Here is a 23,801-nt window from a genome sequence, read left to right as displayed (position 1 = left end):
CAAATCTATTTCCTATTACCTATTTTCTTTTAGTGTTAGCTTAAGAGCTTTCTGGAGTAATTACCCTATGACAACATAGTGTCCAACTTCTATTGCTTCAAAATGCAAACAAAATTAAAAATACTTATTAAACATACATTTTACAATATACTGGACAGTTTTTAGAAACTTGATAATTCCTCCACATAGACCAAATATATGTATAGATTTATTTAGTTATATAGAAAATTATTTGTCATCTTTAGTTATATTAGAATGTCACTTGAAATCTAGGATTATATTTTAGGCGTTCTTTGCTAGTCTCCTTATATATTAGGGTTTTATTTGAAGGGTACTCAACTATAGTCACATGCTGCATAATGACGTTTTGGTCAACAATAGACTGCATAGACAACAGTGGTTCCATAAAATTATAATGGATCTGAAAAATTCCTATAGCCTAGCACATCTGGGAGAAGCCACTCAAGAGGTTCATCCATGACTTGAAAAGGTTTGCCAAGGATGAGGAGGTTGCAAAAGCAACAAGGCTGTGGTTGAGATGGCAAACAACTTTAACCTGGGTGTGGATGAGGATGATATTGAGGAGCTCCTACAGGTGGTTCCTGAGGAAGTGATTACCGAGGAGCTGTTGAAACTGGAACATGAACGCATAGCTGAAGAAGAAGCAAGAGAAAAGAAAACTGCAGGAGAAGAAAAAAAAAGAACCTCCAAGAAAATTCACAGTGAAGAGTTTAGCAGACACTTTTGCAGACAACAAGCTCCTTAAAAAGTTTGAAAACATGGACCCAAACACCAAAAGGTTTTCATTAATAGAGAGGAATGTTCATGGTACATTATCTTCTTACAAGCAAATCTATGAGGACAAAAAGAAACAAACCAAGCAAACCACCATGGACATATTTTTAAAAAGAGCGAGCCCTCCTCAAGAAGAGATTCAGGCAGGTCCTTCAGGAGGTATTCCAGAAGAAGGCATTATTATCATAGAAGATGACAGCTCCATGCGTGTTACTGCCCCTGAAGATCTCCCAGTGGGACAAGATGTGGAGATGGAAGACAGCGATACTGAAGATCCTGACCCTGTGTAGGCCTAGGCTAATGTGTGTTTTTGTCTTAGCTTTTAACAAAAATGTTTAAAAAGTAAAAAAATAAAATAAAAAATTTTAAAAATAAGAAAAAGCTTATAGAATAAGGATATAAAGAAAGAAAATATTTTTGTACAGCTGTACAATGTGTGTTTTAAGCTGTATTACAAAAGAGTCAAGAAGTTAAAAAAAATTTAAACAGTTTATAAAGTAAAAAAGGTTAACTCATTGAAGAAAGAAAAATATCTTCTTGTAAATTTAGTATAGCCAAAGTGTACAGGGTTATAAAGTCTGTATGTTTATCAAGTATACAGTGATGTCCTGGCCTTCATGTCCACTCCCCACTCACTCACTGACACTCACGCAGAGCACCTTCCAGTCCTGCAAGCTCCATTCTTGGTAAGTGCCCTATATAGGTACACCACTTTTTATCTTTTATACCATATTTTTATGTATAGTACCTTTTCTATGTTTAGATACACAAATACCATTGTGTTTTACACAAATACTTACAATTGCCTACAGTATTCAGTACAGTAATATGCTGTACAGGTTTGTAGCCTAGGAGCAATAGGCTATACCATGTAGCCGAGGTGTGTAGTAAGCTATACCGCCTAGGTTTGTGTAAGGACACTCTATGATGTTCGCACAATGACGAAATCGCCTAACGATGCATTTCTCAGAATGTATCCCCATCGTTAAGCGACGCATGACTGTATTTTATTCACAGACTTTAAAAGATAACAATGGTTTATAAATAAGGAATACATAAGCATTACATTCTCTTCTGGTCTAGAAAAATAATATTGGCCACATCAAATCCTTGTTTTGAAAGTTAAAAACAAATACGACTCCTTAACAATGGCTGCATCTAAGAATTTCCAAAATCATGAGCTGATGTCGAAACATTTGGGCATGTAAATAATCCAAACCTAGTCTCACCAGCACCCTCTCAGATTATAAGGAATTACTAAAAAAAAAAAATGGATATTTTAGTAAAACATAAAAATACTGAATACAGAGGATAGAAACATTGAATACAGAGGCACATTCAACTATTTTTATGGTAAAGTGAGAAGTAACTACACTAATAATACAAATTTTTAAATAATGAAATAGGAACTGAAGTAAAATTGCCCTAAGAGAAAAAAAGTATCAACAACCTGAACACTCTAGCTACGTGGCCAGATGGATGCGCCATGTGAAATTCAGAAAATGAGTAAGGAATCAAGACCCACTGCTAGGTAAACTCTGTAGTGTATATTCCATCTTCTAAAGCACATCAAGTCAAGTGAATTAAAGAGAATATGAACTAAACAGGAAATGCAAATTTAAGATTATACCCCAAAATTGTATCAAGAAAAAGCAACGGAGAAAATAAATTATAAGACCAAGAAAGAGATAGTCATCCTACATCTTTTATTTGGGAAAAAGTCCTTCCTCACATTTTTTAATGGCTTATTTATTTAAAGATATTTTCCTGTCACAAATGGCCTTTAAAAGTTAAATAATCGATTTCTCCTAATAAATTTAGGAATTTTTTCCACTATAGCTACAGGGATAGATCCAGGTTTTATGTTCACTGAAACTCTCACAATTTTTCTTTGGGGCGGGGGCGGGGGGGTACTTGAAGAAAAGTTTTACAAAATTACAGACAAAAAGCTTAAGCTTTATTGGCTTCATTAACAGCCTCTGTGTGGCAACAAGTTTCTAAAAGTCTTGTCTCTGGGGCAAAGTTATATTTGGTCTGGTTTGTAAAGGTGAGATTTTTAAAAAACAATAGCAGAGTCCAGTGAATGGGATAATGGTGCCGCCAAAGGATGTGTCTTACCATACAAGTATCCAGATCTTCCAAACGCTCTATCTCTGTGAGTTCCTCCACTGTGACCATGGAGCGTTTAACTGGCTTCTCCTCAGCCAGCTCCACCTCTAAGGACTCTTGAGGAAGGGTCTTGCCACGTCTGCTGAAATGGTCAGCCTAGGGAGTCAAGGTGTGCACAGGGAGAAATTAAAGCACAGAGCGTGGGGAAGAGCAGGTTAGCTGAATTCCGAAGATATCTTCCACAAGATGGCACAGTGAAAGATTACATCTGCATGTGGTTAAATGACAACTTGTAATACATTCACGCTGGAGTAACTTACCTCTTTTATTCTCTTTCTGTGGAGGGTGGAGTGTCTTAAGCAAGAAACTACAAAACCTCCTTTAGTAAATGAGGAGACTACTTAGTCTAGAAGAAAATAAGGAGTGTTCTTTTTATTAATAATTTCACATTCCCGCTTTCTATATCTAGTGTTTAAAAGTATCTAATGAAGGGAAATAAAATTATTCCAAGCATCATTATTTTTAAAGGGCTGAAAGGAAGGAAATTGCTAATAAAATCTTAATTATTGCTGCTTTCATTGTTTTCCTGTTATAAATACCACATTTTATATGATTTATTAATTTCCAGGTAAACCTAAAAAATTAAATGGTAAGAAGTGGAATAAATTGGGCTGAAATTAATAAGTGCTAGTGTTGAGCTGATTCATCACCAGGAACTTTGATTTAATTCTTTTAAAACAATGAGAACCAGTTAACAATTCCATGGAACCTCTGGGAACACTTCTAAACTTAAGATGGAAAAAAATATTAATATAATCGGAATGTCTTTGAAAACAAAATTTCACTTTGAAGATACTATTTCTTTCACACAGCAGCTAAGCTCTCTTCTTACAATCTAAATCAGCAGTATAATATTAAAATGAAGTTCAAAACAAAAGTGCATTCACACAATTCTTTTACAATTGTAAAAAGAAAATGTCAGTACTTTGAGTACTTAAATTCTTCAAAGAAGAATAAATGCAAAAACAGTGAAAAATTCAAACTTTCAGTGTAGTTCTCACATGCAGTCATGTTGATACAATATTCAGTATTTGTGTCATCAAGTAGGCATTTTGAGGCAGTTCCTGGATGGGTGGGTTATCGATAAACTGTTTCTAAAAAGGAGGCTTTATTGATTTTGTTTCTGCTTATTCTAAAAAAGAAAAGTCTGAATTGGGAACTCTAAACAACAATGTAGCTCTTTACTGTGCCATGAACTAGAAACTAGGGCTTCTTAAAGTCTCTGTGGTGATGAACCAGTTTTTTTTTTTTTATATTTCCTATTTCCCAGAATCTATTGATAAAATACAATAAAAATGAAAAATTAGAAAAGTAACATGCGTTTGGATATTGTGGCCATGTCAAATTGCTCTAGAAGTTTCTCCACGTTTCCCCTTGGTTGCTGAACTAACTTTGTCACGAACTAGTAACCACCTGTTTGTGGGTCAGCTCCAGTCCAAAGGCAATACTTTGAGTACCACTGCTGGAGATGTCTATCTTATCTTTTAGATTTTAGAGGAGAATCTTATATATTTTTCTGAAATGAATTTTTCAAAATACTCATGTTGTCTGCCTCATGGAGAAGAAGCTATTACTGTTCCTTTCATTTTGATGTTCTCTAGTGTCACTCAACAATTCAATGCCATAAAACTAGTATCTCCATTCTACAGAGTTAACCTGAAATTTTTCTCTGGAGAAAACGTTACAGCTTGGGAGATTTCTACTTCATCACACTGCTAATATTTTTGAGACACGAGATATAACCAGTAATAAAACCTTCATCTGAGCCTCAGAGGATTTCCTGAAGTTCAATAAACACGAAGTTTCTGATACATTTTTCATATGCACTGATATTGGAAGTAAAGTCTTCTACCTTGGTGCAGAACCAGTCTCTAGATGAAGAAAACTTATTTTTTTCCACCTTGCTTATATCCAAGAGGCCTCGCTGGGCACTCAGCAGCTATCAATCACTAGAATATGTCCATTTTACTCTTGTACTTTCTTTGGACTCCAAATATTTCATTTTCTGCCATGTTTTCAAGAATAGTCCATTCTCAAATAATCATATCAGAGAGTAACAAAATGAGGACAGATAAACTAAATAATCTAAAAAGTCTTAATTTTAGATCTCAGTCTCAACATCATTTCCTACCAAGACTTGACCCGCATTATAAATGGACAAGATTTCTGGATACCATCACTTCTGCATTCCTCTGCCACTCCCTCTGGAGAAATTCTATGCTCTAGATTGGCTAGAAGCAATGTAGAAAAGGCAGGAGGAAAACTAGGATCTTAACCCATACAGCTGCAAAGGAGTAAAATGTAGAAAAGAACCCACATCCCCACACTAGGGGTGCGATCCCCACACTTGAGGTCACTTGCATCACAGCCAACTGAAATAGGATGTCCCGCTCCAGATGTTCACAGCACTCACCAGCTTATGATGGCAGTGTGAAAGTGCATCCAGAATTTCATCCACAATTCGATCAGACAGGAAGGAGGCCACTGTCAACTTCACTTCACTATGTGAAAATCAAAAGGACAGAGTAGCATTTTAATTTATGCAAAGGAAAAAACATCACCCACCCTTGATGCTATGCTGATAAGGTCAACTGTGATTCTGTTTCTGTCTTTGAAAACAGAATATAAGAATGTGTGAGCAGGGCTAAGGATTTCCAAAAATAAGCCCTAAACACTGCCATAAACACACAGGTAATAGACTTTCTTTACCAATTTCAACCTGCCTCTGTAATTTCAAAACTCAAGATTTAGTGGCAGAAATGAAAAACATCTGGATAAAGACAAACTTAATGGGAACCATATGCACCATGTGGTGAGGAACAATCCATTCATTGACATAAATGAAACAAACTTGGGCTGGAGTAAATTAAGAAAGTCTAGTCTGATCGTTAAGCCTTGGTTATTACTTTAATATGCATATCCCCCGCCTTTTAAAAAAACTTTTTACCCATCAAATGGTACCATTTGAACTGCTTCTGCTTTCACTTCCCATCTTACTTTGAATAGTTAAAAATTCACTGTTCTCCTGTCTTTTATGAGCAGAGGCTACCAAAATGTTCAGTTTTAGTGCTTCTTGCCTCACCTTAAAAAGGTGCCCAGACAACAGAAGTGGCCTGTAGTTTTCACTAATAAACAACTCAGCCACTAAGGTTTCGGTTTTAGTTAGCATTTTAGCTATTTGGTATTCCCAAGAACTCAAATTCCATGTGTCTTTTCAGCCTGAATAACCCTGCCTAAGTGCACATATGCACAAAGGTACATAAATGCATAATACATTTACAGATAAATGTGCTAAGAGACATATCCCCCACATTCCAACACTGTCTCATAAGTTCAGTCTGCTTTCAAAGTCAACAATTTTAAAGTTTTTAGAGCAGGGAAAGGAGTTATCAAAATAAAATTACTTATTTTATTCTAAAGCTAAAGTTGGAAGGATATCTGTGCAATAGGGAAAAACCTTTCTAACTAAAAGCAGTAATTTGCATTGAGATTTCTCTGCCCAGAAAGACTTCCGATGGCTGGGCAGAAGAATGGAAGGACTAACTCTGATGCCTACGTGAAAAATTTTCCTGGGCTAAAGATAAAAAGATGTTTCTTTAATTCCTGTCTCTGAAACAAGGTCTCTGTAGCTATTCGGTTTCTCTAATACTTTATTATTCCCCAGAGGTGTCCACTGATAAGATTCACCAGGTCTCTTGTTAAAAATGCAGCTTATTGGGTCCTACCCAAACCTCCAGAGGAGCCTGGGAATCTAATTTTAATGAGTACTTCCTCTAATTCTTCTTCTTCTTTTTTTTTTTTGTGAGCAAGATCAGCCCTGAGCTAACATCCATGCTAATCCTCCTCTTTTTTTATTTTTATTTTTTGCTGAGGAAGACTGGCTCTGAGTTAACATCTATTGCCAATCCTCCTCCTTTTTTTTTTCCCCCAAAGGCCCAGTAGATAGTTGTATGTCATAGCTGCACATCCTTCTAGTTGCTGTATGTGGGACGCAGCCTCAGCATGGCCGGAGAAGCGGTGCGTCGGTGCACACCTGGGATCCGAAGCCGGGCCACCAGTAGCAGAGTGCACGCACTTAACCGCTAAGCCATGGGGCCGGCCCTCCTCTAATTCTTCTTAGGCATGTTTGGGACTTTTACTTCCTCATAAAACTATCGAGTCAGTAGTTTAGTTCTCTGTTTTTTCTCTCTCTGAGCTAGGGAGGGGTGGTTTATCTATTTCAAATTGTAACACCAAAAAAGATTCTTAAAAATGCAATATTTTTAATGACTCAGGATTGTTCTATCATTTTGCTATTGGATGCTATACTTCCTGACTGATTGAACTTCCAGTTTGCAAAATTTTTAGAGGAAATGATTCAACTTAACCTGCCTGTGCACACATGCATATGAATGCATACATCCATCCTCATGTGGGTGTGCATATTTTCATTATATCAGTGCTCAGTATAATAAATTATAAAAAGCCAAGGAGTTAATAGACATATAATTGATTTACTGATGTGAGGAGTTCTATACTGCTGTTCATCTTTCAGAGTTTGCCCATTTTCAGGGGAAATGACCATATTTGACAGAATTTGGTACTCCAGTAAAGGCATCAGAGTATTATCTACTGGTGGTTCAATCCATTACGTATTACGAAAGAATGGTGGTCAATACATTTTTTTCTCCTTAATACTTAGGGGGCTTCAATAAAAATTCTGAAACTACAGGTTACAGAAATATGTAAGTATACTTAGTAAGGGCTAGAGCTCATAAAATCACTAATCTATGGGGTTTCATAAACCTTCTGAGAGTCTTTTTTAAATTTCTCAATTCCTTTCAATTCTCTTACAAGTCAGCTGAGAAGGTGCTAGAATCTTTTATTTTTAAAAAAACCACACACACACCAAGGCAGCTGCATCTTTGACCTGAGACTGTCCAGTTACTGAAGAATTCCTCAACTTTCAAAATTCTATACTCTAGCCTTAAGGTTGTCAGCCTTCGATATCTATATTATGATGACATAATTTTTGGCTTATCTGGTTTTTAACTTTCATTTTTCTTGCAGGCAGTCATTTAGCTACATCATTATGTATAAACACAGCTCCCAACTCACCAGTAAGAGCTGTTATTTTCGCTACTTCTAAATATTCTTATCCAGATTCAGAAATGGTTAAAATGGGAAACTTAAAATGTTTCTGAACTTGGTTTCTAGTCATCTGATTCCAAACTAAGAAACATAATGAGAATTAGCTGAGCTATCATGTAATACTGATAATCACCCTAGAATCTCTATGTAAAAATCTGGGAAATTTCGTTGGTGACCACATCTTCTAAATATTTATATCTTGGCGTATTTTTCAAACTTATCAAGCAGAAATCTTTGTAAACACTCCAGAGCACCATGAGCACGTACATAGTATCACAGACCCACCAAAAGAACCCAAAAGGAAAATATGGTGAGGTCATTGTGGGCCTCTTTGCCTAATTATAGGCTATGCATTTGGTCATAATAGTATGATGGTAGAAAGCGAATTGATCTCAATCTTCAAGTTAGTGATTTACAAAGGTGAAAGATAAGCTTCAGAAGCAGAAAAAAGGGATTACAAACATGTACCCCCCCCACCCTGTTAAAAATAAAACATTTAAAAAGAGCAGATAACAATATGCTCTTCAGTAATGCAGGCATATCTGTGGTCGTCTTATTTTGGAAACATATAAACCTATGCATTTATGCACAGCTATATATATTTATATATAGTCACTGCTTTTAGACATGCCTCAACACATTATATATGGATAAAACCAACAATAACACTCTTCACAACGTCCTCAACTGCATTCACAGAAACTGTAAATCCTAGGTTTATTAACATTATAAACCTACCTAATTTTGTTAAGGATATCAATTCCAGACTGCTCCAACAGGACATTTTTAACAAAGGTACGTGGAATGGAAATCTTTTCAGTGCTGGCATGAATCAAGTCTTGTCGAATGTGGGCTTTTTTCATCACATTGGGACAAAGATTCTCGGCAGCATCAACCATGGACTCAAGCAACGCCTGCAATGCAGCACAAGTGGAGGGGGAGAGATGATGACACTGCACCGGAGGCGCCCGCCATAAAACTGAAAGGTGGTTATATACGACACCGAGCCCTGGGAGGATAGGGACACAATAGAGTCCCAGGACACGATCAAGGATTCTGAGATGCCCCGCCGTGACTTGTGACTACTGGATGATCACTGACCTCAGGTAATCATTTTAAATCACTAGGCAGATCCATCCAAGCTTCACGCTGGCATTTGAAGCGTTATGGTGTACTAGCTGTACTTAACACAGAGGCATTCATGATAAGATTTAAAAAGACATATGTCAAGCCTTTATACACCAACTTACCACAACAGATCATTCTCCCTGGTCTAGAAAATAAAGTTACAGATCTCCCTTACAAATATATCAGATTTGAACTCCTGTATGATTTTGCAAATCACAGAAACCCCAAATCAGGGTGAACCATCCAATAGCTTTATCAAAATACCAGTAGTAGAAAACCACAGAAACTAATGCCAGTTTTACTCTTTTAAAAGAAAAGCTTTAGTGTTAGGTAAAATTATAATTGTTAAAAATAAACAACATGAGTAACAGACAAAAACATTTACAAAGCACTTTGTAAACAACATTAATAACAACAATCAAAACACACAGATATAGCACTTTAGAGTTTGCAAAATGTTTCTGTACATTTTATCCTTCCAATATCTGTGAAGATGGGTAGAGAAGCTATTCATGCAATCACCATTTTACAGCTGAAGAATGTGAGCTAAAGGAAGTTCAATGATTTGCTGAGATGGATGATATGGCTGCTAAGCGTGGAAAGGGCATCAGCGTTCATGTCAGACCTAAATTTAAATCCTAGCTGAGTGACACTGGGCTAAGTTACTGATCTTTCAATTTTCCTTTCCTCATCTACAAAATGGCAAATAAAAAATTTCTTACCTCATAGGATTAATGAAGATTAAATGATATTACATATGCAAAGTGTTCAGGATAGTGTCTAGCATATAATAAAAGTTCAGTATTTCATAGATAATATTATTAATCTGCTTTTCAAGATTCTACTCTTAATGATAAGATCCCCGTTTCTGAAAGGCAAGCTCGTCCCATTACTATTCCAGTGTGAACAGGACTAAGGTAGCATTATTATGGAAAGACCAGTACCGTGGTCTACCTGCTCACATATTCATACACAAAGCACAATCCCACTAGTAAAATCGCTCATTACGCTGGAGGATGAGCAGTAGAGCAGCGGGATGTTTATAAAGATCTTGTGGAAACAGTGGAGGAGAGGTGGGAGGCAGCCACTCAAGAATTTTCCAAAAGCCACTCATATTTTGAACAGCGCTCTGTCCCTATTATAACTCTGACTAATCACTGATTTAGTACAATATTCCAAGAAAGCTGCAAGCAACGCCAATAAGTCAGTTTAAGACAAATTCTTTTCCTCTTTGGTATCAGAATAAATACCGTCTGTTCCAGATCGAGTAGCAGTCCAGCACTCCCGATAAGAACAACCTCAATCAATATGTTGTTTGGATTCTGTCATGTTCATCAATATATCCTTGACTTTCTGAAAAGTCCCCCTGTGTGACAGTGCTAATTCAGTTGGAATGAACGGCAGACCTAAAGAGAGGAGGCCTGGCTTCCAGTGTAGGCCTTGACATGAAATCACTGTGGAATGTTAAGTAAGTAGTGTTAAGTGAATAGCCTTTGCAGATCTCTGCATTCTCACCCATAAAATTATTTCTGAGGTCTCTTTCTGCTCTACAAATGGATGACTGCATGACTTTGACCCTATAGAAAAGAATTTCAGTCTGCCCTAGTCATTCAATTCAACAGATCTTTTGAAGTTCCCTACCACCACCTCTAGCCCAACGGTGACCAATAACAAAATATAGCACTTTTTACTCTACAAAGTAATTTCATCCATGATTTCCTTTGATCCACAACACAACCCTGTAAGGGACGGCAGATTTTAGCAAACCCATTGTATAGATGAGGAAATTGGGGCTTGGCGGAGACAGGTGACCTTGAGCAAGCTCAAGGTCACTCAGCTGGTTACTAGGACAAGTGAGATGGGGACTCAGGTCTTCCGTTTCCTGCTCTGGCCGTCCTCTTCCAATGCCCCTTCTCAAAGCAACATCCTTTTCCTCTTTCTTCATTATCTGGAATTTTCATCCCCTGTTCCCTTGAGTCAATGGTACCTAAGGCTGCCATGGTGGACTTTCTGGTGACAGGGCTGGGAGAAGGGGGAAAGGATGACAGGATAAATTTGTAATGGAGCTCCTGACCACTTCTTTGTGTCCAGCCCCAGCTCAGGTCCTTAAACAGCATCTCCTTCCATGGCCTTTTGCACACCAAACCATATTTTTCAACATCCATCCTTCGCATGGCTTCAAATTACTACTTATATTCCGATGATTCGCAAACCAAATATTTATCTACAGCCACCTACATAATACATACAATACACATATAATACAGTCTACTAAGCATTTCCACCTGGATATTCTGCCATGGAAAGGTCAACTGCAACATGTTTCGTCCTCCCCTTACCGCCACCCAAACAATAACTACAACAGCAAAATTAACCATTGTTGCAAAGTTTCTATTGTAAGGTAAGGCACCAAACTAGGTCAGAAATTGGCAAGTCTCCCCAGATGCCACCAACCTCAACCCCTTCTACCATATTTATCTCTAAAACTTGTTAAATTTACTCTGAGATGTTTCCTCAAAAGTGGAAATATGTGCAAAATATTATTCATCGGCACAGAATAGAAATCCCTGAAATATCTGGTAACTGCTTAGCTTTCTAGCTTCATTTCTTGTCATATCTCTATATTCTCCTTAGAAATATTCATATCCAGTTACAGTTGAAGTTCCCCACATGATCCAGGCTCTGTCTCCATGCTTTGTACACATTGTTCTCTTAGGCTAGAATCCTCATTTTTCCCTCTGGAGCCAGAATAAATCACCTGTACTCCTCCATCCTCAGCTCAGCTCAAAACCACCTCTTTGGGGAGACTTGCTTGCTCTTGTTCCCCTTACACCCTTTGCACCCCTAGCTGTACTTGATGACATTCTTTGATGACCCCATAGCATCCAGTGGGGAGCTCAGTAATCAAAGGTCTCATAAAACGGTCAAGAATACAGTATCTTTTAACCATTTTGGGGCCAAAGAACCCCTTTGAGAATCTGATGAACACTCATCCAGAAAAATTAGTATGAAATTTTGCATATAATTTTAGAAGTTCATGGAGAGCTAGAGGCACCAGACTCCAGATACACAACTTGTACCTGATGGCAATTGTGAAGTCCTCCCCTATGTTCCAAGGGCCAGCACATTTCTTGGAACAATCTCTAAGAAACATATAAAAAGTATTACAAGCCCAGGCATTCGCTGGAGGTGGGTACTGAATAGTCTATCCCTTCTCTCCTGATCTTCAATGCTACCTTTGTCATTACTCGAGTTTGCATATGTGTATGCATCTATTTCTGGGATCTCTCCTTCTGTTGCACTGGTTTGTCTACCTCTGCATACTGTCCTAATTATGGTAAGTCTTAATATGTGGTAGGACAAGACTATCAACCTTCTTGCTGTTCTTCATATGTGTCTGGGCTATTCTTGAGCACTGCTTTTCTATATATTTAGAATTAGCTTTGTCAAGTTCTGTTAAAAACTTGTTGGAATTTTTATTAGAATTGTATCCCATAACAGATGAGTTTGCGAAAAACTGACATCCTGTGATACTGACTCTTCCTATATATAGACATGGCACATATTTTCTCTGTTTTAGATTTTCTTTAAAGTCTTTCAATCAAGTTGTATAATTCTTCTCCACTGAGGTGTTATATATCTCTGTTTGATGTATTCCTATGTACCTTAGATTTTTCTGTTGCTATTTTAAATAGTGACTATTTTTAATGACATTTTCTAACTAATTGTTAATACATAGAAATACAATAGATTTTTACATATTGGTCTATCTTCAGCAACCTTATCACAGTAATCTTAATAATTTGCCTGCAGTTTCTTTTGAATTTTCTATGTAGACCATCATAAAATCATAAAATCAGGCAAATCATGATAATTTTTCTTTCTTTCTTTCTTTTTTTTTGCTGAGGAAGATTCACCCTGAGCTAACATCTGTGCCAATCTTCTATTTTGTACATGGGTCGCCGCCACAGCATGGCTGCCAACAAGTGGTGTAGATCTGTGCCCAGGAACCGAATCTGGGCTGCTGGAGCAGAGCGCACCAAACTTAACCACTAGGCCACAGGGCCAGCCCCTTTTCTTTCTTTTTAATCTTTACACTTTTCATTTCTTCTGCTTGTCATATTGCACTGGCTAAGATCTTCAATGGGATACTAAATAGAGGTGGTGATAATGGACATCTTTGCCTTAATCCTGATTTCAAAGGAAATATTTTGTTCTTTTTTCCCCCCAGTTTATTTCAAAAAAATTCACACCTACAGAAAAGTTGAAAGAATGGGATAATAAATACCCACACCCTCATCCTAAAATTTGCCAATTGCTAATAATTAGCAATATTTGCTTCTCCCCCTCTCTGAATCATTTGAAAGCAAGTTTTAGCAATAAAGGCCCTTCCCTCCTAACTTTCTTAATTACCATATGGTTTAGCTCACTAGTTTTCAGCCTTTCCTCACTTCTGACATTGGCATTTAAGACCATGCACTTCACTCTAAGTACTAGTTTAGCTGCATCTCACAGGTTCTGATATTACGATTTACATTATTAATTCTAAATATCCTCTTATTTAAATTACGCCCTCCCCTTTGACGTTTGAGTTGAAAGTAATTTTTAAATTTATAAACAAGTGGGTTTTTTTTTAAGTTTTCTTTTGTTATTAATTTCTAATTTTTTTGAAATGGGACCAGAGAATATGGTCTTTGTAAATTGTTGAGATGTTCTTTATGACCTCATGGGCATTTTTCATAAATATTCCATGTACCCTTGAAAAGAACTGATATTCTCTTATTCTTCGTAGGCTGATCATACAGGTCCACCAGACCACAATTGAGAATTCTGTTTTCAATATTCTTTATCATTACTTTTTTAATTTACTTGATTTATCAATTACTGAGGCATTTAAAAAGACCTCTACCATAATGGCGAATTTGTCAATTTCTCTTTGTAATTTTGTCTACTTATTCTTATATATATGAAGCCATATGATTAGATGCATATACATTTGAAATTACTTATTTCTGCTAAGTTGGATCATTCAATGACCTATTTTATCTCTAGTGATGCCTTTTCTATTACATAACTAGATTTTGGGTGAGAGCAGTCCTTCTGGTGTAGAACTAAACCTTGTATTGCAGGATGTTTAGGATCATTGTCACCTGCCCACACCAGCTGCTATGATAACCCCAAATAATCCCAAACACTTCCTAATGCCCCTCTAGGAATGCAGTACGAACCCTGGTTTAACATCTCTGTTTTGGTGATTACGCTAGAAATTTTAACATGCATGCTTTACTTCATGTCTAAAGCAGCACCGTCTAATAGAACTTTCTGAGATGATGCAACTATCAGTGCTGTCCAATAAGGGAGCCACTAGCCACATGTGGCTACTGAGCACTTCAAATCTAGCTACTACTGCAATGGAGAAACTGAATTTTAAATTTAATTTTAATGAATTTAAATTTAAATTACTACATGTGGCTAATGGATAACACAATGGACAATACAAGTCTAACACTGATCTCTTAAGTCTTTTCCAGAATAAAATCAGGACCATTAGACTGCTTTTACTCACTCCTTACTGACTTAAATGCTCGCTTCTAGTATTTTACTTGCATTTATTTTTAATTTCAGAGCACAAATTAGGCATTATTGTTGTTGTTTTATATAGTCAAGGTTTCTCTTTACTCACATTTGGCATTTTCCCTGCTCATTATTCTTTCTCACAGCTCAGATCCTCTTCCTTTGATAATTTTTTCTTTGTCCCAAAGTATATCCTTTAGAGGTTCATTTAGCGTAGTCTAGTGACAGTAAACTATCTCAGTTTTTGCTTGGATGAAAATGTTTTCATTTTATTCTCATTTTTAAAATTTAGGTTTATTGGGTGTCTAATTCTTGGTTTACACTGTATTTTCTCTCAGAAGTGTGAGATATTATTTCATTGTCTTTTGGCTTCCACTAAGTGTTGAGATGTGAGCTGCTTATCAGTCTTAACATTGGTCTTTTTTAAGTGACATGGCTTGTTCCTTCCTCTGGCTCCCCTTAAGATCTTCTCTTCGTCTTCAGTGTTCTTTACTTTTCATTACGATGATTCTAGACATAGATTTGCTTTTATCTATCCCGCCTGGGTTTCACTGTACTTCTTGAATCAGAAGATTCCGGTCTTCAATCAATCCCTGAAATTCTCAGCCATCATCTCTTCAACTGTTGCCTTCTTTTATTCTCTCTTTTCTTTCCTTCCGGAAATCTAAATTAGGGTTATGTTAAACTTTCTCACTCTATCCAGGTTTCTTAACTTCTTTTACATATTCTCCATTTTCTTAGTCTATGCTATGCTACCTCAGACAACCTGAATTGAGCAGGCCGTGTATTTGAAATATGATAATCAGATTTCATTTTTTCATGTATCTCCCTAATGATAGTTATGAGGATCTGTATTTCTTAACTGTAAAAATAACTAATGGTTCTTAGAAAACCTGTACAGTATTTATAAAATAAATTGGATTAATACCCTTAACATGGCAGCTACACTCACATATTCTTGCAGTGAGTCAATGACTTGCTATAACTCATTACAAGCAAATACAACTTCCATTCTGAAGTGTTCTGAAATCAATCTTTCTTTTGCTTTGGACAATACAAAGTGCAGGAAAATAAGAAAACCCAGGAATTCTTCTAGCCAAACTGAGTTAATCCTTGCCAAAATGCCACCTACACCCCTCAGGCCTCATTTCCTAAGTAAATCTGAAAATTTACCAGTGAAGTATTTCATAGTTTAAGCCCTGAGTGAAATCAAGAATTTCCAAAGCCAAAACAAGTACTCTAAAATTTAAGTCCAGAATGGAAAAATGCAAGTTTCCTTATGTTAAAACATTCAAATCCCACTTATTCATCTATTATTACTCCAGGAATAAATATTAGGATCAGAAAAGGGAAAGCAGAAGGAGAGCTGTCATTCAAAAATACTTAAAACAGGCCAGTCAAGAGAAAATATCACTTCTTTTCAAAGAAGAAATTTCTCCAAACTTATTGCTTTCTTTTCCTCCAGGAAGTTTGCTAAGAAGGGTTGCTCATTTGGCCAACTTTTTTGCTCTTCTGAAATAATATTTTTGAAATGTGACTCAAAGAGCTATTTGAACTTATTCTCATCCAATATTCAAAATATCTGTCTCTGACCATGATACAGGATGACTGAATATTAAAGCTGGAAGGTCCTCCTGATTATCTTGGGACCAAGATAATCTTGCACAGGAAAGCTCAATCCTGAAAAGTTAGCTGTGCTTACAGTAAACAGTTAACTAGTAGCAAACCCAGGACACAAATCCAGGCCTGCTAGTCCCATTTTCTTTTCATTCACTATCACAAAAATCTATTTTTACAAAATAATCTAGTGACTTCAGCTTTGCTAGTAGAACATGTTAATTTTAGAGAATTTGGGAAATAGAGAAAGGACTCTTTTTTTTTTTTTTTGGTGAGGAAGATCAGCCCTGAGCTAACATCCAATGCCAGTCCTCTTCTTTTTTGCTGAGGAAGATTGGCCCTGGGCTAACATCTGTGCCCATCTTCCTCCACTTTATATGGGATGCCGCCACAGCATGGCTTGACAAGCGGTGCTTTAGTCTGTGCCTGGGATCCGAACCTGTGAACCCCGGGCTGCCGAAGCAAAGTGTGCACACTTAACCGCTGCACCACCGGGCCAGCCCCAAGAAAGGACTCTTTTTCACCAGGAAAATTTCATACTAGTAGTAAAATGAATAAGGACCACGGTAGTTTAATAAGAAACCGAACATTAATTGTCGTAGAAATACATTTTTCCTACATAATTTTAAGAAAATCAAGGCATTGGAAGGCTATTTAAATAGACAAATGGGAAATATTTTTTTAAGCAGTAAAACGATGTCCACTTGTCAGGTAAACTGGAAGGAAACAGAAAGAAAGTAAACCGCCTACAGTCTATTGAAAGGCTCAAAAGTTAAATGTGTACCCAGTTAAAAGGAAATTAACAAGTAACGTTTAATTAAGAAGTTGTGATGGAGGAGCTGTTACAATTCATGTCAGACGTCCCCAAAGAGAAAGAAACTTGAAACTCAGAAGGATTGAGAGTAACAAAAACTGAATGGGGACTAGAAAACACAGGCCATTTGGGAGCCTGGGACCTCAGATAGTGAGAATGAGAGAAAAGCATGTTATGACACTTACAAATAAGAAAGCTGTGATGAATGGAGAACACTGGTGCTATTGACAAGGGGTCAGAAAGGTCAGCATCAAAAAAATGCAGAGAATGTCTATTTACAGAAAAACATTTTTGGTGCTAAATATATTTATATTATTTCCGGCTTTTAAAAATTCCAATGCCTTTTACCTCAGACCTTTGCCTTCTACTCCCTCCTAAGAATGACGAGCAAGAGCCTATTCCAGCTCTGTGGTGCACTGAGAAGGAAATGGCCATCGAAGGTACCAGGGATCACTCATGGTTCAGATCAGTTACAACAAGTGACAGTAAGAAGCCATTTGACAGGCAAGTTCCTGTTGCAATGTTTCATGCTGATTTAAATGCCGGCCAATGCCTGGTATGGAAGGAGTTCTTACAAATATTTTCAAGAAAAGAATTAGGCAATAGAGACAAATACATAATTTACAAAAGAAGAAATACAAATGGATAATAAAATTACTTGATGCATTACTGGTTATTAAAGAAATCCAAAAGACACAATGAGATTTTTTTAACCCATTACACTGACAAATATTAAAAGGTTGATAGACTTAGTATTGGTGAGGATGAGGCAAAATGAGCAATTCCTTACACTACTGGAGAGCGGTTTGTGAATACAATATGAAAGTATAAAATGTATGTACTATTTGACCTAGGAAAGGGTCAATTATTCTAACAGAATTAATCAGAAATTAGAAAATAAATCATGCTGGCTGTGAGATAACAGAATATATATATATTGGTCTCTGCCCCTGGTTCCTGGCACAGAACTCCCGAACCCTTGTAAATTCCTAAGTGATAAGAGCACTGGGAGCATCTCTTGTTCTAATATTTGGTCTTTGACCCCAGTTCCTGACACAGGGCTCATGGAACCCCTCTAACTTCCTGGGTGATAGGAGTGTCTTTTGTTCTAATGAGGCGACACTCCCCACAAAGAGAGAAGGGAGAAAATAGAGTTAATAACAGATCATGCCTTCATGATGAAGACTCCATAAAAATCCCAAAAGTACAGGGTTCAGAGAGCTTCCAGGTGGGTGAACATGTGGAAGTGCTGGGGGAATGGTGCATCTGGAGAGCACATAGAAGCTCTGAGCCCCTTCCCACATACCTTGCCCTATGTATTTCTTCATCTATATCCTTTAACATATCCTTTAATAAACTGCTCAATGTAAGTAAGTGTTTCCCTGAGTTCTGTGAGCTTCTCTAGCAAATTAATAGAACCTGAGGAGGGGGTCATGGGAAACTCAGATTTACAGCTGATGTGTCAAAAGCACAGGTGACAAACTGGATTTGCAATTGGCATCTGAAGAGGGGTGGGGGCAGCCTTGTAGGACTGAGCTCTTAACCCGTAGGATCTAACACTATCTCCAGGTAAATAGCGTCAGAATTGTGTTAAATTGTAGTACACCCAGCTGGTGTCACAGAGAATTGCTTGGGGAAGAGGGGGGAACCCCCACACACCTGGTGACCAGAAGCGTCAGATGTGAAGTGTTCCGTATGAATGAAAGTCAAGGAGAGATACATAGGAGGACTGAAGTTTCCCAATTCACTGGAATATCTACACAATGAAATACTATGTAGCTATTAAAAATGAAAATGATTATTCACTGATCTAGAATTGTATTCATGATACTGTACCAAATATAAAAAGGTTAATAATAAGAATGTATGGTGTGATCACACATATGTAAAATTGTGTGTTCAGACACAGAATTTTTGGAAATTCACTAAAATATTAATTAAGAATGACATCATCTCTAGGATTTCAAGTGATTTCTACTTTCATTTTTCTATACCTGTTAGTATTGTCTAACTGTTTCACAGAGAGTAAGTTTCATTTTACAATCAGAAATAAGCAACAAAGATGACTTTGTCTTAAATGTGTAAGAAAGTATCCTTCTTACCTATTTTATCCTTCATAGAGGATAAAACAAGTGCTATTAGGTAACAAATGATCTGGCAGAACTCTGCACCAACCAACTAGTCCTTTTTCTACCCCTTTATCTTCACTCAGCATGGATTCAAAATAACCACGGTTAAATAAAATAAAAATGACACACAAGAGTGTCTCTATATTATATGCACAGGAAGACACGGACCTAGACTCCTTAATAATCCACAACATTTTCTCCCTCATTAATTTAATTTCCAAACAGAGTAATTAGCACATTGCAAAGTTATTACTGAGTTGCATATCAAATCCCTATGAGCTGCAGCATTTGCAGCCTCAGAAGAAAACAGACCAAATAATTATGGAAATTTAGACAAGGTTTTTTAAGGCATCCTTGAAGAGGCAGATTGAAAATGATGAAAACTTGCTGAAATTTCTCTGGTGTAGCTGTTTTTTGAAGTTACCTAAAGAAAAAGCCAGTCTTAGGTTACTCTACTCCCTTAAATTTCAGAGACTTTTTTCAGCCACTGAGCCTAGAGACAAGTCTCTGCTACTTTTGGTGCCTTGTAACTTCATTCTAATCCCTTTCCTAGTCTTTCAACCAGCTCCTTCCAAGGACTGTGATCTATTTACCTAGTGGCAGATTCTCCATATAAGAAGCATCTAGGCACTGTAATCATAGCTCCCGTCATCTTTCCCATTCTCTAAATCAAATGAAATAACAAGACAATTTTCCTTAAGTAGAAATCAATCATTCCCTTATCAGTGGCAACCTATCATATGTTAAGTACATTTAGAGATTTACCATCAAAAATGAAATTGAATTTGAAAGGTTTTACTTGATCTCATTATGTAAGAAGTTATTCCAAAACTTATAAATGAAGCTGGAAAAGACACAGTATTCAATTTTTACTACACCTGCATGTGTGTAGGTATGCATGCACACACATGTATACACACAAATCTATAAAATATAAGTAGCTATGGTATGAAATGCTATCATACACAATTAAATCATAACAATTTCATTTTCCAAAATAACAGAAACCACAAACCTTTAGCTGCTCATCTACAACTCTTGTAACTTCTCCAGCCATCGATTCCAGGGTCTCCTGAATTGGACTGGATAACAAGCCACTGGCTCCTGCCCAAGATGCACCACCAACATGGTATAAATTTGGTAACAACTGTAAGAAAAAATAAAAGTAACCTCTCCATAATTAATTAAATAAATAAATATTGAAATAAGCACCAAAAGTCACTGCAGAATTAGTAAAAAGGGGGGAGAAATATTATTAGGGATAATCTATTCTCGATCAAAGGCCCTTTATACAGGGCCTTTGGATTAATAAACTGAGGTCCAGCTTTGAAACCACAGGAACAGTACATTACCCCTTTGTGCCTTCATGCTCTCAACTGGGCCATGAGAGTATCTGACTAACCCACCAGGTTCCGCCCACTCATAACATTCAATGATCGTGCGATTCTTACAGCAGAGCCGGGACCAGATATCCCAGGCTTTCTGACTCCCAGCTAGTTCTTTCTCTACTAAGTCATACTTTGGGAATCAAATTCTAATTTGAGAGAAGTTTCCTTTTAGAGGTGACAGGGGAGTTTCATGCCATTAGCTTGGAAGCAGAATAATTTTAAATGAGTTATTACTCATTTAAACTGCAACTACCTCTCAGTTATTGAGGAACTGATTACATCCTTTGTAAATCATATTGGCCCTCTGCTTTCTATTCTATGTTTTGATTATTCGTAATTAGCACAGGTACAAGAAGGAAGCAAAAATGAATTCAGTGCACTTTGCCACTTGTTAGTAACCTTGGAATTGGGCAGAAAGGTAGAGAAAGTTGGAACTAGTTTCTAAAATTGAATTCTAAAAAATCTTTTTGTTACGTGAGATGCTCAACATGGCCTGAAGTGAAACTCACCGTTTTAGAGTTCTTGGCATCACGCATGAGCCTTTCTGCTGATTTTAAATCTTCCTGGACAGCATCTCCCCCACAATTTCGTAAAGAGTTGAGATGATCTTGTACTTTCACACATATTCTATCAATCATCTGCTCCACACCATAAAAATGCCAGCAAGCATCCAAGTCAGCACAGCCGATATTCGGATAGAAGAAAACACAGAATGAATGATATGAAAACTTCTTCTAGGTGGAATCTTTGAGAAGGCAGCTTATAGCCAACTACTAATTTATCTACTCACATAAGAAACTTTTGGCAACATTAACTCCAGAAAAACATTTAAGGCATTTCGGTCACCTTTCCTGGCTTAGGAATGCAGCATGTAGGACAAAAGTGAATACTTGATGATTCAGAATCTTGTAGCTACTCAGTAACACTTTGCTTAATAGTAACTTTCCTTCATTAATTTTTATTGAGTGTCCCCTACGTGTCAGACATAGTATTAGGTACTGAGGAAACAGAGAAATGAAATGTGTAACTCCAAGACTGTTCAGATCACTACAAAATGATGCCCACAGCCAGTTGCTCTCAATATTATAGAAGCCAGAACATCCTGGAAGTTTACATTTTTTTTTAAATTAATTCAATTATATCAGGTAGTTTTCTATATAAATTAATAGCCACCAAAAAAAAAAAAAAAAAAAGCAAGTTGAGGTTTTATTCCATTAACATAGGTAATAATAAAGTTAATAACATCTAGTTTCTATTCCATAACCTATCTCCCAGGTTAATTACAGCTGAATAATCTTCAGTTATTCCATGAATTTATACATAAAACCTAAAGAGAAGTGATAGATAAAAAATATTACAGAAGGATAAGATTATGTTCTTTTATATTTGTATTTATAGAGAGAAGCATGAAGAAAGTTAAGAAGTCTGAAGAAAAAGATAACCCCAGTGTGGTTTAAAAGTTTCCCCAACATTCTGATCAGAGCTGCAGGTTGTCCATTTCACGTTCTTAAAAAATTATTAATTCTCCAGAGACCTTACATATCAAGAGTCCCAACCCATCTGATAATTCATTTGGCAGAGCTAACAATCTAGCAATATTCTTGTTTATTTAAATTTACACTTCTCTATGTATTTTGAATTATTTGATATAACAACTATAGGAAACCAAAGTCAGCCCTCCTTCCCCCATAAATTCCACAATAATAGAAACTTCACTACAGTGCTTAGAAGACTTAAGGTTTGATCAGGGCCTGGGTCTACTTGCTGCAGCATCACAATCACTCTTAACTTTCTCTTTCATAAAATCAGGTTCATAACGTCTACCCCCTCTTTTTTTCTAGTGTATTATGAAGGCAATCCAGTAAAATAACACCACTCAAAGCACCTATTCTGTTGACAAAGGGTCAGTAATGTTAACATTGATATATATTAAGAACAGCCCCTATAACTGTAAAATGTACTGAGGCCACATAAGTGAACTATTCAGAACTCCCCAAGCGAAAACAAAGTTATATGGATAATGCTTCTCATACCACATTCTCTCTCTGACTAAAATCTAACCTTTAGGCAGGGATTATATCTTAACTTCCTGCATTTACAGTTCTCCTGCAGAGAACTAACTATATGTTTTTAAAAATCTTCTTAATTGATATAAATTCTAACTATCCTAACTATTGTATTGATCTGTGCTTCTTGAAGCAAAAATGGTCATCAGTAATTCATATCTTACCAAGAATGAATACCTAATTTCAAGAGACAAAATAAACCACATAGTAAGAAAAGAACTGATAACACATCTGAGGCCACAAAAGACTGAGTTGAGAGGCACGTAGATGTGGCATTTTAAAGTTGATCATCTTTAATAATCATGAGAGACCAAAGAGACTCCTGAAATGTGTGCCACTAAGCATTCACCAAGGAGAGAGGGTTTAAAGGCACTCAACAAAATGGTCTTCAAGTGGGACTTTTTTAATCACATCCAAAAGAAACATAAAAAGTTAGCTCTTCAAATAAGACGTAAAATCTCACAAGTCTCAAAGATTCTTCTGCACATGCACTTGCTAAGGTTTAGCACAGCCCAACAGATCACATTCAGATGCTGTACTAATATGTAAAGAGCTCAAGGCCCAGAAAAGTTAAACTATTTAACACAGCATGATTAAACAAAGCGCAAATTAAAAATTCGGAAAAAAAAGAAATCAAGGATTGTGACTATCAGTTCATATTCAAGACCCTAAGTACACAAATGTGAAAAATAAAGGAGATTGCAATCTGAAAGCCTGTCATCTCTTGGGTTATCCCATCAAAGACCTCATGGTCGACGACTGCTCTCTGGCTCTTTAGTTTCACCTCCTGACTTCACCCTATCCCCTTAGTGTTCCATTTTTCTAAGGCAACCCAGAAAAACTGTTGACTGCCATCATTTGAGAAGCTCACTTTCCTCCAAGAAAATGTACTCTGTCATCCTCGGACATAGTCTTCTTTATTTTGAGTCCCAATCTGTCTTCCCATGTCCTTCCCACAGGTCCCATGTCTTCCCCTTGAGAACACCCTGAA

At 36.8% G+C, this 23,801-nt stretch overlaps 1 protein-coding gene across 4 annotated transcripts in view; it reads right to left on the bottom strand.

Moving 5' to 3' along the window:
- CARMIL1 (capping protein regulator and myosin 1 linker 1) overlaps positions 1-23,801 on the bottom strand; it is a 326,380-nt gene that overhangs the window by 60,141 nt on the left and 242,438 nt on the right. For all 4 annotated transcript variants that reach the window (XM_087438110.1, XM_014788706.2, XM_004432061.3 and 1 more), the window contains 5 exons: positions 21,254-21,382; positions 20,372-20,503; positions 8,833-9,008; positions 5,378-5,465; positions 2,914-3,060 (listed from right to left, as the gene is read on the bottom strand). In XM_087438110.1, coding sequence (XP_087294236.1) covers positions 2,914-3,060; positions 5,378-5,465; positions 8,833-9,008; positions 20,372-20,503; positions 21,254-21,382 — 672 coding nt within the window. The remainder of the gene's footprint in view (positions 1-2,913; positions 3,061-5,377; positions 5,466-8,832; positions 9,009-20,371; positions 20,504-21,253; positions 21,383-23,801) is intronic.

Source organism: Ceratotherium simum, chromosome 13, assembly GCF_057802395.1.
Source record: "Ceratotherium simum simum isolate JZ-2026a chromosome 13, ASM5780239v1, whole genome shotgun sequence".
Classification (NCBI taxonomy): domain Eukaryota; kingdom Metazoa; phylum Chordata; class Mammalia; order Perissodactyla; family Rhinocerotidae; genus Ceratotherium; species Ceratotherium simum.
The sequence above is the reverse complement of the archived record's forward strand: the minus strand, read 5'-3'. Positions and strand labels throughout refer to the sequence as shown.